The sequence below is a fragment of the Panulirus ornatus genome, chromosome 58 (assembly GCF_036320965.1).
Source record: "Panulirus ornatus isolate Po-2019 chromosome 58, ASM3632096v1, whole genome shotgun sequence".
NCBI classification, from domain to species: Eukaryota; Metazoa; Arthropoda; class Malacostraca; order Decapoda; family Palinuridae; genus Panulirus; species Panulirus ornatus.
This window is the reverse complement of record NC_092281.1, coordinates 28,684,450-28,699,965: the sequence shown is the minus strand read 5'-3', so window position 1 is coordinate 28,699,965 and position 15,516 is coordinate 28,684,450. Positions and strand designations below refer to the sequence as shown.

The window sequence follows — 15,516 nt, the reverse complement described above, 5'->3', positions numbered from 1 at the left end:
TCCGCAAAGCTTTTACTACCTCTCTCTGTTTACCAAATCATTTTCCATAACCCTCTCACTTTGCACACCACCTCGACCAAAACACCCTATATCTGCCACTCTGTCATCAGACACATTCAACAACCTTCAAAATACTCATTCCATCTCCTTCTCACATCACCACTACTTGTTATCACCTCCCCATTTACGCCCTTCACTGAAGTTCCCATTTGCTCCCTTGTCTTACGCACCCTATTTACCTCCTTCCAGAACATCTTTTTATTCTCCCTAAAATTTACTGATAGTCTCTCACCCCAACTCTCATTTGCCCTTTTTTTCACCTCTTGCACCTTTCTCTTGACCTCCTGTCTCTTTCTTTTATACTTCTCCCACTCAATTGCATTTTTTCCCTGCAAAAATCGTCCAAATGCCTCTCTCTTCTCTTTCACTAATACTCTTACTTCTTCATCCCACCACTCACTACCCTTTCTAAACAGCCCACCTCCCACTCTTCTCATGCCACAAGCATCTTTTGCGCAATCCATCACTGATTCCCTAAATACATCCCATTCCTCCCCCACTCCCCTTACTTCCATTGTTCTCACCTTTTTCCATTCTGTACACAGTCTCTCCTGGTACTTCCCCACACAGGTCTCCTTCCCAAGCTCACTTACTCTCACCACCTTCTTCACCCCAACATTCACTCCTCTTTTCTGAGAACCCATACTAATCTTCACCTTAGCCTCCACAAGATAATGATCAGACATCCCTCCAGTTGCACCTCTCAGCACATTAACATCCAAAAGTCTCTCTTTCGCACGCCTGTCAATTAACACGTAATCCAATAACGCTCTCTGGCCATCTTTCCTACTTACATAAGTATACTTATGTATATCTCGCTTGTGTATATATATATATATATATATATATATATATATATATATATTTTTTTTTTTTTTTGCTGTCTTCCGCGTTTGCGAGGTAGCGCAAGGAAACAGACGAAATACATATTTATTATTTTATTATTATACTTTGTCGCTGTCTCCCGCGTTTGCGAGGTAGCGCAAGGAAACAGACGAAAGAAATGGCCCAACCCCCCCCCTTACACATGTATATACATACGTCCACACACGCAAATATACATACCTACACAGCTTTCCATGGTTTACCCCAGACGCTTCACATGCCTTGATTCAATCCACTGACAGCACGTCAACCCCGGTATACCACATCGCTCCAATGCACTCTATTCCTTGCCCTCCTTTCACCCTCCTGCATGTTCAGGCCCCGATCATACAAAATCTTTTTCACTCCATCTTTCCACCTCCAATTTGGTCTCCCACTTCTCCTCGTTCCCTCCACCTCCGACACATATATCCTCTTGGTCAATCTTTCCTCACTCATTCTCTCCATGTGCCCAAACCATTTCAAAACACCCTCTTCTGCTCTCTCAACCACGCTCTTTTTATTTCCACACATCTCTCTTACCCTTACGTTACTTACTGGATCAAACCACCTCACACCACACATTGTCCTCAAACATCTCATTTCCAGCACATCCATCTTCCTGCGCACAACTCTATCCATAGCCCACACCTTGCAACCATACAACATTGTTGGAACCACTATTCCTTCAAGCATACCCATTTTTGTTTTCTGAGATAATGTTCTCGACTTCCACACATTCTTCAAGGCTCCCAGAATTTTCGCCCCCTCCCCCACCCTATGATCCACTTCCGCATCCTTGGTTCCATCCGCTGCCAGATCCACTCCCAGATATCTAAAACACTTTACTTCCTCCAGTTTTTCTCCATTCAAACTTACCTCCCAATTGACTTGACCCTCAACCCTACTGTACCTAATAACCTTGCTCTTATTCACATTTACTCTTAACTTTCTTCTTTCACACACTTTACCAAACTCATTCACCAGCTTCTGCAGTTTCTCACATGAATCAGCCACCAGCGCTGTATCACCAGCGAACAACAACTGACTCACTTCCCAAGCTCTCTCATCCCCAACAGACTTCATACTTGCCCCTCTTTCCAAACCTCTTGCATTCACCTCCCTAACAACCCCATCCATAAACAAATTAAACAACCATGGAGACATCACACACCCCTGCTGCAAACCTACATTCACTGAGAACCAGTCACTTTCCTCTCTTCCTACACGTACACATGCCTTACATCCTCGATAAAAACTTTTCACTGCTTCTAACAACTTTCCTCCCACACCATATATTCTTAATACCTTCCACAGAGCATCTCTATCAACTCTATCATATGCCTTCTCCAGATCCATAAATGCTACATACAAATCCATTTGCTTTTCTAAGTATTTCTCACATACATTCTTCAAAGCAAGCACCTGATCCGCACATCCTCTACCACTTCTGAAACCACACTGCTCTTCCCCAATCTGATGCTCTGTACATGCCTTCACCCTCTCAATCAATACCCTCCCATATAATTTACCAGGAATACTCAACAAACTTATACCTCTGTAATTTGAGCACTCACTCTTTACCCCCTTTCCCTTTGTAAAAAGGGCACTATAAAAACGAAATTCCCCAATCCTCATGAAACCTTCACCATGAGCCCATACATACATTAAAAAACCCTTACCAACCAGTTTTTTTTTTTTTTTTTTTTTTTTTTTTTTTTTTTTTTTCCAAAAAAAAAGGGAACCCCAAAAAAAACCCCAATTTGAAGGAAAATTCCCCAAAAAAACCTAACCTCTTTCTTAACCCCGCTATTTGCTTAATTTTTTGGGGGAAAAATTTTTTTGGCCGAAATATTTTATGAAAGAAAAATAATAATAAAATAATATATATAAATATTTAATATTTTAATATATATAATATATATTTTAAAATATATATATTTCCCGGGGGAAATTGGGGGAAAAAGAATCTTCCCAGTTTTTCCCGGGTGTCTTTAAAAGGGCCCGACTAAAAGGGGGGGAGGGGGGGGCTGGAAACCCCTCCCCCTCCTTTTTTTTTTTTTTTTTTCCCCAAAAAAAGGGAACAGAGAAGGGGCCCCCGGGTAGGGTTTTCCCCCTAAAAGGGCCCAGTCCTCTGTTTTTAAAGCTACCTCCAAAAGGGGAAATGGCTTATTTTTGGGAAAAAAAGAAAAAAAAAATATATAATATATATAATATAAAATTTTAAAAATTTATATAATATTTTAAAAATTTTTTTTTTTTTTTTTTTTTTTTTGGGTCCTGTCTCCCGCTTTTTGCGGGGGAACGAAAGGGAAACAGAGGAAAGAAAGGGGCCCCCCCCCCCCCAAAACACATTACATAAAAAAACGTCCACCCCGGGAAATAATCCCAACCAAACACATTTTTCCCATGGTTCCCCCCCGACCCTTCCAAATGCCTTGATTAAATTTCCACTGACAGCACGTCAACCCCTTTTATCCCACATCGCCCCAAAATTCACTCAAAATTCCTTCCCCCCCTTTTCACCCTCCTGCATGTTCAGGCCCCATCACACAAAACCCTTTTTCCCCTCCATCTTTCCACCTCCAATTTGGTCTCCCTCTTCTCCTCGTTCCCTCCACCTCCGACACATATATCCTCTTGGTCAATCTTTCCTCACTCATTCTCTCCATGTGCCCAAACCATTTCAAAACACCCTCTTCTGCTCTCTCAACCACGCTCTTTTTATTTCCACACATCTCTCTTACCCTTACGTTACTTACTCGATCAAACCACCTCACACCACACATTGTCCTTAAACATCTCATTTCCAGCACATCCATCCTCCTGCGCACAACTCTATCCATAGCCCACGCCTCGCAACCATACAACATTGTTGGAACTACTATTCCTTCAAACATACCCATTTTTGCTTTCCGAGGATAATGTTCTCGACTTCCACACATTTTTCAAGGCTCCCAAAATTTTCACCCCCTCCCCCACCCTATGATCCACTTCTGCTTCCATGGTTCCATCCGCTGCCAGATCCACTCCCAGATATCTAAAACACTTCACTTCCTCCAGTTTTTCTCCATTCAAACTCACCTCCCAATTGACTTGACCCTCAACCCTACTGTACCTAATAACCTTGCTCTTATTCACATTTACTCTTAACTTTCTTCTTCCACACACTTTACCAAACTCAGTCACCAGCTTCTGCAGTTTCTCACATGAATCAGCCACCAGCGCTGTATCATCAGCGAACAACAACTGACTCACTTCCCAAGCTCTCTCATCCCCAACAGACTTCATACTTGCCCCTCTTTCCAGGACTCTTGCATTTACCTCCCTAACAACCCCATCCATAAACAAATTAAACAACCATGGAGACATCACACACCCCTGCCGCAAACCTACATTCACTGAGAACCAATCACTTTCCTCTCTTCCTACACGTACACATGCCTTACATCCTTGATAAAAACTTTTCACTGCTTCTAACAACTTTCCTCCCACACCATATATTCTTAATACCTTCCACAGAGCATCTCTATCAACTCTATCATATGCCTTCTCCAGATCCATAAATGCTACATACAAATCCATTTGCTTTTCTAAGTATTTCTCACATACATTCTTCAAAGCAAACACCTGATCCACACATCCTCTACCACTTCTGAAACCGCACTGCTCTTCCCCAATCTGATGCTCTGTACATGCCTTCACCCTCTCAATCAATACCCTCCCATATAATTTACCAGGAATACTCAACAAACTTATACCTCTGTAATTTGAGCACTCACTCTTATCCCCTTTGCCTTTGTACAATGGCACTATGCACGCATTCCGCCAATCCTCAGGCACCTCACCATGAGTCATACATACATTAAATAACCTTACCAACCAGTAACAATACAGTCACCCCCTTTTTTAATAAATTCCACTGCAATACCATCCAAACCTGCTGCCTTGCCGGCTTTCATCTTCCGCAAAGCTTTTACTACCTCTTCTCTGTTTACCAAATCATTTTCCATAACCCTCTCACTTTGCACACCACCTCGACCAAAACACCCTATATCTGCCACTCTGTCATCAGACACATTCAACAAACCTTCAAAATACTCATTCCATCTCCTTCTCACATCACCACTACTTGTTATCACCTCCCCATTTACGCCCTTCACTGAAGTTCCCATTTGCTCCCTTGTCTTACGCACCCTATTTACCTCCTTCCAGAACATCTTTTTATTCTCCCTAAAATTTACTGATAGTCTCTCACCCCAACTCTCATTTGCCCTTTTTTTCACCTCTTGCACCTTTCTCTTGACCTCCTGTCTCTTTCTTTTATACTTCTCCCACTCAATTGCATTTTTTCCCTGCAAAAATCGTCCAAATGCCTCTCTCTTCTCTTTCACTAATACTCTTACTTCTTCATCCCACCACTCACTACCCTTTCTAAACAGCCCACCTCCCACTCTTCTCATGCCACAAGCATCTTTTGCGCAATCCATCACTGATTCCCTAAATACATCCCATTCCTCCCCCACTCCCCTTACTTCCATTGTTCTCACCTTTTTCCATTCTGTACACAGTCTCTCCTGGTACTTCCCCACACAGGTCTCCTTCCCAAGCTCACTTACTCTCACCACCTTCTTCACCCCAACATTCACTCCTCTTTTCTGAGAACCCATACTAATCTTCACCTTAGCCTCCACAAGATAATGATCAGACATCCCTCCAGTTGCACCTCTCAGCACATTAACATCCAAAAGTCTCTCTTTCGCACGCCTGTCAATTAACACGTAATCCAATAACGCTCTCTGGCCATCTTTCCTACTTACATAAGTATACTTATGTATATCTCGCTTGTGTGTATATATATATATATATATATATATATATATATATATATATTTTTTTTTTTTTTTTGCTGTCTTCCGCGTTTGCGAGGTAGCGCAAGGAAACAGACGAAATACATATTTATTATTTTATTATTATACTTTGTCGCTGTCTCCCGCGTTTGCGAGGTAGCGCAAGGAAACAGACGAAAGAAATGGCCCAACCCCCCCCCTTACACATGTATATACATACGTCCACACACGCAAATATACATACCTACACAGCTTTCCATGGTTTACCCCAGACGCTTCACATGCCTTGATTCAATCACTGACAGCACGTCAACCCCGGTATACCACATCGCTCCAATGCACTCTATTCCTTGCCCTCCTTTCACCCTCCTGCATGTTCAGGCCCCGATCACACAAAATCTTTTTCACTCCATCTTTCCACCTCCAATTTGGTCTCCCACTTCTCCTCGTTCCCTCCACCTCCGACACATATATCCTCTTGGTCAATCTTTCCTCACTCATTCTCTCCATGTGCCCAAACCATTTCAAAACACCCTCTTCTGCTCTCTCAACCACGCTCTTTTTATTTCCACACATCTCTCTTACCCTTACGTTACTTACTGGATCAAACCACCTCACACCACACATTGTCCTCAAACATCTCATTTCCAGCACATCCATCTTCCTGCGCACAACTCTATCCATAGCCCACACCTTGCAACCATACAACATTGTTGGAACCACTATTCCTTCAAGCATACCCATTTTTGTTTTCTGAGATAATGTTCTCGACTTCCACACATTCTTCAAGGCTCCCAGAATTTTCGCCCCCTCCCCCACCCTATGATCCACTTCCGCATCCTTGGTTCCATCCGCTGCCAGATCCACTCCCAGATATCTAAAACACTTTACTTCCTCCAGTTTTTCTCCATTCAAACTTACCTCCCAATTGACTTGACCCTCAACCCTACTGTACCTAATAACCTTGCTCTTATTCACATTTACTCTTAACTTTCTTCTTTCACACACTTTACCAAACTCATTCACCAGCTTCTGCAGTTTCTCACATGAATCAGCCACCAGCGCTGTATCACCAGCGAACAACAACTGACTCACTTCCCAAGCTCTCTCATCCCCAACAGACTTCATACTTGCCCCTCTTTCCAAACCTCTTGCATTCACCTCCCTAACAACCCCATCCATAAACAAATTAAACAACCATGGAGACATCACACACCCCTGCTGCAAACCTACATTCACTGAGAACCAGTCACTTTCCTCTCTTCCTACACGTACACATGCCTTACATCCTCGATAAAAACTTTTCACTGCTTCTAACAACTTTCCTCCCACACCATATATTCTTAATACCTTCCACAGAGCATCTCTATCAACTCTATCATATGCCTTCTCCAGATCCATAAATGCTACATACAAATCCATTTGCTTTTCTAAGTATTTCTCACATACATTCTTCAAAGCAAGCACCTGATCCGCACATCCTCTACCACTTCTGAAACCACACTGCTCTTCCCCAATCTGATGCTCTGTACATGCCTTCACCCTCTCAATCAATACCCTCCCATATAATTTACCAGGAATACTCAACAAACTTATACCTCTGTAATTTGAGCACTCACTCTTATCCCCTTTGCCTTTGTACAATGGCACTATACACGCATTCCGCCAATCCTCAGGCACCTCACCATGAGTCATACATACATTAAATAACCTTACCAACCAGTTTTTTTTTTTTTTTTTTTTTTTTTTTTTTTTTTTCCAAAAGAAGGAACAGAGAAGGGGGCCAGGTGAGGATATTCCCTCAAAGGCCTAGTCCTCTGTTCTTAACGCTACCTCGCTAATGCGGGAAATGGCGAATAGTATGAAAGAACAACCAGTCAATAATACATGTCAATATATATATATATATATATATATATATATATATATATATATATATATATATATATAGTTCCCTGGGGATAGGGGAGAAAGAATACTTCCCACGTATTCCCTGCGTGTCGTAGAAGGCGACTAAAAGGGGAGGGAGCGGGGGGCTGGAAATCCTCCCCTCTCGTTTTTTTTTAATTTTCCAAAAGAAGGAACAGAGAACTGGGCCAGGTGAGGGTATTCCCTCAAAGGCCCAGTCCTCTGTTCTTAACGCTACCTCACTAATGCGGGAAATGGCGAATAGTTTGAAAGAAAAGAAAATATATATATATATATATATATATATATATATATATATATATATATATATATATATATATATATATATATATTTTTTTTTTTTTTTTTTTTTTTACTTTGTCGCTGTCTCCCGCGTTTGCGAGGTAGCGCAAGGAAACAGACGAAAGAAATGGCCCAACCCCCCCCCCATACACATGTACATACACACGTCCACACACGGAAATATACATACCTACACAGCTTTCCATGGTTTACCCCGGACGCTTCACATGCCTTGATTCAATTCACTGACAGCACGTCAACCCCTGTATACCACATCGCTCCAATTCACTCTATTCCTTGCCCTCCTTTCACCCTCCTGCATGTTCAGGCCCCGATCACACAAAATCCTTTTCACTCCATCTTTCCACCTCCAATTTGGTCTCCCTCTTCTCCTCGTTCCCTCCACCTCCGACACATAATTCCTCTTGGTCAATCTTTCCTCACTCATTCTCTCCATGTGCCCAAACCATTTCAAAACACCCTCTTCTGCTCTCTCAACCACGCTCTTTTTATTTCCACACATCTCTCTTACCCTTACGTTACTTACTCGATCAAACCACCTCACACCACACATTGTCCTTAAACATCTCATTTCCAGCACATCCATCCTCCTGCGCACAACTCTATCCATAGCCCACGCCTCGCAACCATACAACATTGTTGGAACTACTATTCCTTCAAACATACCCATTTTTGCTTTCCGGGATAATGTTCTCGACTTCCACACATTTTTCAAGGCTCCCAAAATTTTCGCCCCCTCCCCCACCCTATGATCCACTTCCGCTTCCATGGTTCCATCCGCTGACAGATCCACTCCCAGATATCTACAACACTTCACTTCCTCCAGTTTTTCACCATTCAAACTCACCTCCCAATTGACTTGACCCTCAACCCTACTGTACCTAATAACCTTGCTCTTATTCACATTTACTCTTAACTTTCTTCTTCCACACACTTTACCAAACTCCGTCACCAGCTTCTGCAGTTTCTCACATGAATCCGCCACCAGCGCTGTATCATCAGCGAACAACAACTGACTCACTTCCCAAGCTCTCTCATCCCCAACAGACTTCATACTTGCCCCTCTTTCCAAGACTCTTGCATTTACCTCCCTAACAACCCCATCCATAAACAAATTAAACAACCATGGAGACATCACACACCCCTGCCGCAAACCTACATTCACTGAGAACCAATCACTTTCCTCTCTTCCTACACGTACACATGCCTTACATCCTCGATAAAAACTTTTCACTGCTTCTAACAACTTGCCTCCCACACCATATATTCTTAATACCTTCCACAGAGCATCTCTATCAACTCTATCATATGCCTTCTCCAGATCCATAAATGCTACATACAAATCCATTTGCTTTTCTAAGTATTTCTCACATACATTCTTCAAAGCAAACACCTGATCCACACATCCTCTACCACTTCTGAAACCACACTGCTCTTCCCCAATCTGATGCTCTGTACATGCCTTCACCCTCTCAATCAATACCCTCCCATATAATTTACCAGGAATACTCAACAAACTTATACCTCTGTAATTTGAGCACTCAATCTTTTCCCCTTTGCCTTTGTACAATGGCACTATGCACGCATTCTGCCAATCCTCAGGCACCTCACCATGAGTCATACATACATTAAATAACCTTACCAACCAGTCAACAATACAGTCACCCCCTTTTTTAATAAATTCCACTGCAATACCATCCAAACCTGCTGCCTTGCCGGCTTTCATCTTCCGCAAAGCTTTTACTACTATTTTTTTTTTTTTTTATACTTTGTCGCTGTCTCCCGCGTTTGCGAGGTAGCGCAAGGAAACAGACGAAAAGAAATGGCCCAACCCCCCCCCCCCCCATACACATGTATATACATACGTCCACACACGCAAATATACATACCTACACAGCTTTCCATGGTTTACCCCAGACGCTTCACATGCCTTGATTCAATCCACTGACAGCACGTCAACCCCGGTATACCACATCGCTCCAATTCACTCTATTCCTTGCCCTCCTTTCACCCTCCTGCATGTTCAGGCCCCGATCACACAAAATCTTTTTCACTCCATCTTTCCACCTCCAATTTGGTCTCCCTCTTCTCCTTGCTCCCTCCACCTCCGACACATATATCCTCTTGGTCAATCTTTCCTCACTCATCCTCTCCATGTGCCCAAACCACTTCAAAACACCCTCTTCTGCTCTCTCAACCACATTCTTTTTATTTCCACACATCTCTCTTACCCTTACGTTACTCACTCGATCAAACCACCTCACACCACACATTGTCCTCAAACATCTCATTTCCAGCACATCCATCCTCCTGCGCACAACTCTATCCATAGCCCACGCCTCGAAACCATACAACATTGTTGGAACCACTATTCCTTCAAACATACCCATTTTTGCTTTCCGAGATAATGTTCTCGACTTCCACACATTCTTCAAGGCCCCCAGAATTTTCGCCCCCTCCCCCACCCTATGATCCACTTCCGCTTCCATGGTTCCATCCACTGCCAGATCCACTCCCAGATATCTAAAACACTTCACTTCCTCCAGTTTTTCTCCATTCAAACTCACCTCCCAATTGACTTGACCCTCAACCCTACCGTACCTAATAACCTTGCTCTTATTCACATTTACTCTTAACTTTCTTCTTCCACACACTTTACCAAACTCAGTCACCAGCTTCTGCAGTTTCTCACATGAATCAGCCACCAGCGCTGTATCATCAGCGAACAACAACTGACTCGCTTCCCAAGCTCTCTCATCCCCAACAGACTTCATACTTGCCCCTCTTTCCAGGACTCTTGCATTAAACAACCATGGAGACATCACACACCCCTGCCGCAAACCTACATTCACTGAGAACCAATCACTTTCCTCTCTTCCTACACGTACACATGCCTTACATCCTCGATAAAAACTTTTCACTGCTTCTAACAACTTTCCTCCCACACCATATATTCTTAATACCTTCCACAGAGCATCTCTATCAACTCTATCATATGCCTTCTCCAGATCCATAAATGCTACATACAAATCCATTTGCTTTTCTAAGTATTTCTCACATACATTCTTCAAAGCAAACACCTGATCCACACATCCTCTACCACTTCTGAAACCACACTGCTCTTCCCCAATCTGATGCTCTGTACATGCCTTCACCCTCTCAATCAATACCCTCCCATATAATTTACCAGGAATACTCAACAAACTTATACCTCTGTAATTTGAGCACTCACTCTTATCCCCTTTGCCTTTGTACAATGGCACTATGCACGCATTCCGCCAATCCTCAGGCACCTCACCATGAGTCATACATACATTAAATAACCTTACCAACCAGTCAACAATACAGTATGTGCGTGTGTGGGTGTTTGTGCATGTGTATGTGGGTGGGTTGGGCCATTCTTTCATCTGTTTCCTTGCACTACCTTGCTAATGCAGGAGACAACGACAAAGTATAATAAAAAGAATAAGAGGGATATATGAATGGAATATGCAGAAAGCATACACCGATTTAAGAAGTGTATACTAACAGAGAATGTTAAAGAGGTGAGGCCCATGTTTGTAAAACTCCTCCCTCATATGGTAGAAATAGGTAATTACACATAGGTAGTAAGTGCCTGGCAACCATCAACCAGGAAGGTATATCTGCTTGAGTAACTGGAGGATTTTTGATGTTAAGAAGTTTGAACTACACTGCATTTTCTGTCATGTTCTTCCCCCTGGCCTAGGTTGCTTTCTTTTCTTTCTGACTCGCATAGATGTAGGTTCTGACATTCAGGCCACAAAAATGTCCTCTCCATCTTAAGCAAAATACCTGACATCTTTGAATTCCCATGATTCTAATTTTAAATCTAAATTCTCTTTTTACGCATGCTTTATGTTATATCTGCCTAATGGCAACCGTGCACTTGTAGAACTCTCTTTTCTTGCTGTACCCATAAGTAATTTCAAATGGCTAGTTTCCTCAACCATTTTAGTTTCTTGAAATATGAATGGGTATGAACTGAAGTATCCATTTTATTGGGAAGACTTTTAGTGAATGCCAAGATGTGTAATTATATAAGAAAATTTAAGTTCTGATTCCTCTTGTAATACAGATTGCTTTCTATTGACAGATAGGTAGCATGACAATATATCAAGTAGTTTTGTATCTTTCAGTCATTTGCCAGTCCCATTATTAACAGGAAGATTTCTATGACTTGCAGGAATGTCTCTCAGGAGTTGTCTGACACCATACTACAGATGGTCCAGAACTGCAACTTGATGAATCGACCTCGAACACAACAGGTGGGAGTGGTGAGTCATAGTTATGTGTGTAGTAATGATTTTGTGTATCTGTGTTCTGGTTTATTTAGAAGTTTATTCAAGATTGTAAACTGGTTACCTTGAGTAGAGATTGTCATTCTTCTTCAGCCACACTCGTGCTGCACCATACGGGGTTTTTACGGATCAACAGATGACTGAATACATGAGTAACTGCAAAAGTTGGTGACTGAATTTTTAAAGAGTGTGAAAGGAGAGTTGAGAGAGAATATGAATAAAAGCAAGGTTTCAGCAGAGTTAAGGGACAGGTTAGATGGGGTGTGAGTTTGAATGAAGAAAAATTTGTGGTTTTAGATATTTGGGAGTGAACACGGCAGCGAATGGATTCATGGAAGCAAAAGAGAATCATTGGTTGGGGAGGGGGCGAAGGTTCCGGGAGCACTGAAGAATGTGTGGAAATTATATGGGAGTGGACATGGCAGGATCATAGAAGCGAAAGAGAATCATAGGTTGGGGAGGGGGCAAAGGTTGTGGGAGCCCCGAGGAATGTGTGGAAAATATATGGGAGTGGACATGGCAATGGTCATGGAAGCGCAAGAGAATCATATGTTTGGGAGGGGGCGTAGGTTCTGAGAGCACTGAAGAATGCGTGGAAAGTGAGAATGTTATCTGGAAGGGCAAAAATGGGTATGTTTGAAGGAATATTATATGGATTCAAGACATGGACTATAGATATGGCTGTGTGGTGGAGGGTGGATGTGATGGAACTGAAATGTTTGAGGACTGTGTGTGATGTGAGGTGGTTTGATCAAGTAGTCATGAAAGGGTAAGAGAGATGTGTGGTAATGAAAATAGTGTGGTTAAGAGAGCAGAAGTGGGTGTGTTGAAATGATTTATACATATGGTGAGAATGAGTGAAGAAAGATTGACAAGGAGGATGTATATGTCAGAAGTGGAGGGAATATAGAGAACAGGGAGACCAAATTAGAGGTGGAAGGATGGAGTGAAAAAGAATATAAACAATAGAGGTTTAAACATACAGGAGGATAAAAAGCATGCTTGGGATAGAGTGAATTGGAATGATGTGGTATACTGTGGTTGATGTGACTTGCTGTCAGTGGACTTAACAAGGGCATGTAAAACATCTGGAAAGGTTTGTTAGGCCTAGTTGTGGATAGGGAGCTGTGGTTTCAGTTCTTTAAACATGATGGCTAGAGAAGAGATGTGAGTGGATGTGGGCTTTTTTCATCTATTCCTTGTGCTACCTTGCTAATGAGGGAAATGGCAATAAAATATGAACAAAAGATATGTATTTATAAAGTTCAGACCTCACAAGTATTGAGACTTGCCCAAAAATTGTTAGTTGGTTTGAATTTTGAAAAAGAAAAAGTCCAAATGATGAATATACCTTTGAATTGTGATTGATAATTATCCCTGGATATAGGGGAGAAAGAACACTTCCTATGTATTCCCTGCATGTTGTATAAGGCAGTTTAAAGGGGAGGGAGTGGGGGCTGGAAATCCTCCCCTCCCGTTTTAAATTTTCCTAAAGAAGGAACAGAGAAGGGGGCCAAGAGAGGATATTCCCTCTGAACGCTATCTTGCTGACTCAGGAAATGGCAAATGCGTATGGAAAAAATAATTGAATTGCATTTTTCTATGCACTCAAGAGGTCACTTCCAGCTGAGTATGTCTATCAGTATTTCTTTTAAAAAAAGTAAAATGACCTTTAATGATATTATGGAGGCAGAGCTGAGTAGGTAATAGTTGGTAGGTAGGCAACAACCAGGGAGGCAAATTACCAGTACTACTTACCTTAATGTTGGGAGGCTTAGTGTTGCCTGCATTGTTAGCCCGTACTTCAGTGGTTGTCAAGCTGCCCTCCACTGACCCAGATGACTTTTTCTCTCTTATACACTTACACATGGAGTGTTAACATTCTGTCCATAAACATACAATCTCTCCTTGTCATGCATAACATTTAACAGTACTTAAGTAGCACGACTCTTTTTTGTAACTCTGTATTTTCCTTTAGTGAACACTATGGGCTGTCCCTGCTTAGTGGCAAAATAGTAGGAGCAATAGATAGAAGTATTAAGTAGGATCATTAAGCTGGAGCATTAGATAGAGATAATAGATTGGCACTTAAGCAGGAACATTAAGTAGACAGAATAGGTAGAAATAGGTCGTAGAGATAAGGGCTTCTGGAAACACTGCACTAGTGTTCCCTTATGCAAGTGGCCTATTGATTGTAAAGCAGTACTGGAGTTCATCGGTTTAAGATACTTTACTGTGGCCACCCCTTTGATAGAATTCCTGGAGGCAACAGGCATCAGATGGGTAGATAGATAGAGGCTGAGCATAGACCAGTCAAGTATTGTAGACATGCCCATAATGGTGTACAGTGTTATGATATTTCTTGCAATAGGGACCAAGAAATCATGTACATTTTAGTTCAGTGACTTTCAATGTAAATATGTAGTTAGTGACCAGTGGCCTTTATTTATGCACCATATATTACTCTTAAAAGTCTCCTTAACTCCCAGAAAAACGAAAAAAATCATTGCAAAATCTTATGCATAAAGTCCTATTTGCTCTCCTGCAATCCTTACCTGTCATGTGTAATGTGCTGATACCAGAGCCTGCTTCCCACAAAACATAATTTGAAAGATCATATAAAGCATTATATAAGAATGATAAGACATCCAAAAAAAATATTGAGCTTCAACTTATCCAGGAAGAAATTAAAAACTTACCTTAACATTCATTTCCCCCTCAAAGTCTTTTATTTCTCCCTGGTAAGTTGAGGAGTACATTACTTCATTCTTGGTTGTTTTATTGTTCTTTATGGTGTTTTTCATTTGATAATACAGACCTAGTTTTTCAGATTGCTTAAATATTTTTGTATTTGACATTTCATTGTTTGGAGACCAATCTGACACAAACAGGAAATACTTGATTTTTTCTGTCTGGCCACAAATCTTTTATTTCAGATGTTCTACTAGCTCATTTGAACACACCATAGGCATTGTTTCTTAAGGACTCATTTCGTTTTATGCTTATAATCTCAGTAATTTTCTGTCGTGATTTATCATGGTGAAAATTTATGTCACTCAACTGTTTGTTATTTATTGTTGCTGTATAATGTTCTCATTTATTCTGTATGTCAATCAATCTATATAACTCTGACACCTGTTCCCTTCAGGAACTCCCATGAACTGTGTGGCCATGATAAAACTAGTTTCCAC

The 15,516-nt window shown here is 41.6% G+C and overlaps 1 protein-coding gene across 1 annotated transcript in view; it reads left to right on the top strand.

Moving 5' to 3' along the window:
• The window catches only part of Not1 (CCR4-NOT transcription complex subunit 1), a 560,605-nt gene that overhangs the window by 205,395 nt on the left and 339,694 nt on the right, over nucleotides 1–15,516 (top strand). Inside the window, exon 13 of the mRNA XM_071695617.1 lies at nucleotides 12,211–12,301. Coding sequence (XP_071551718.1) covers nucleotides 12,211–12,301 — 91 coding nt within the window. The remainder of the gene's footprint in view (nucleotides 1–12,210; nucleotides 12,302–15,516) is intronic.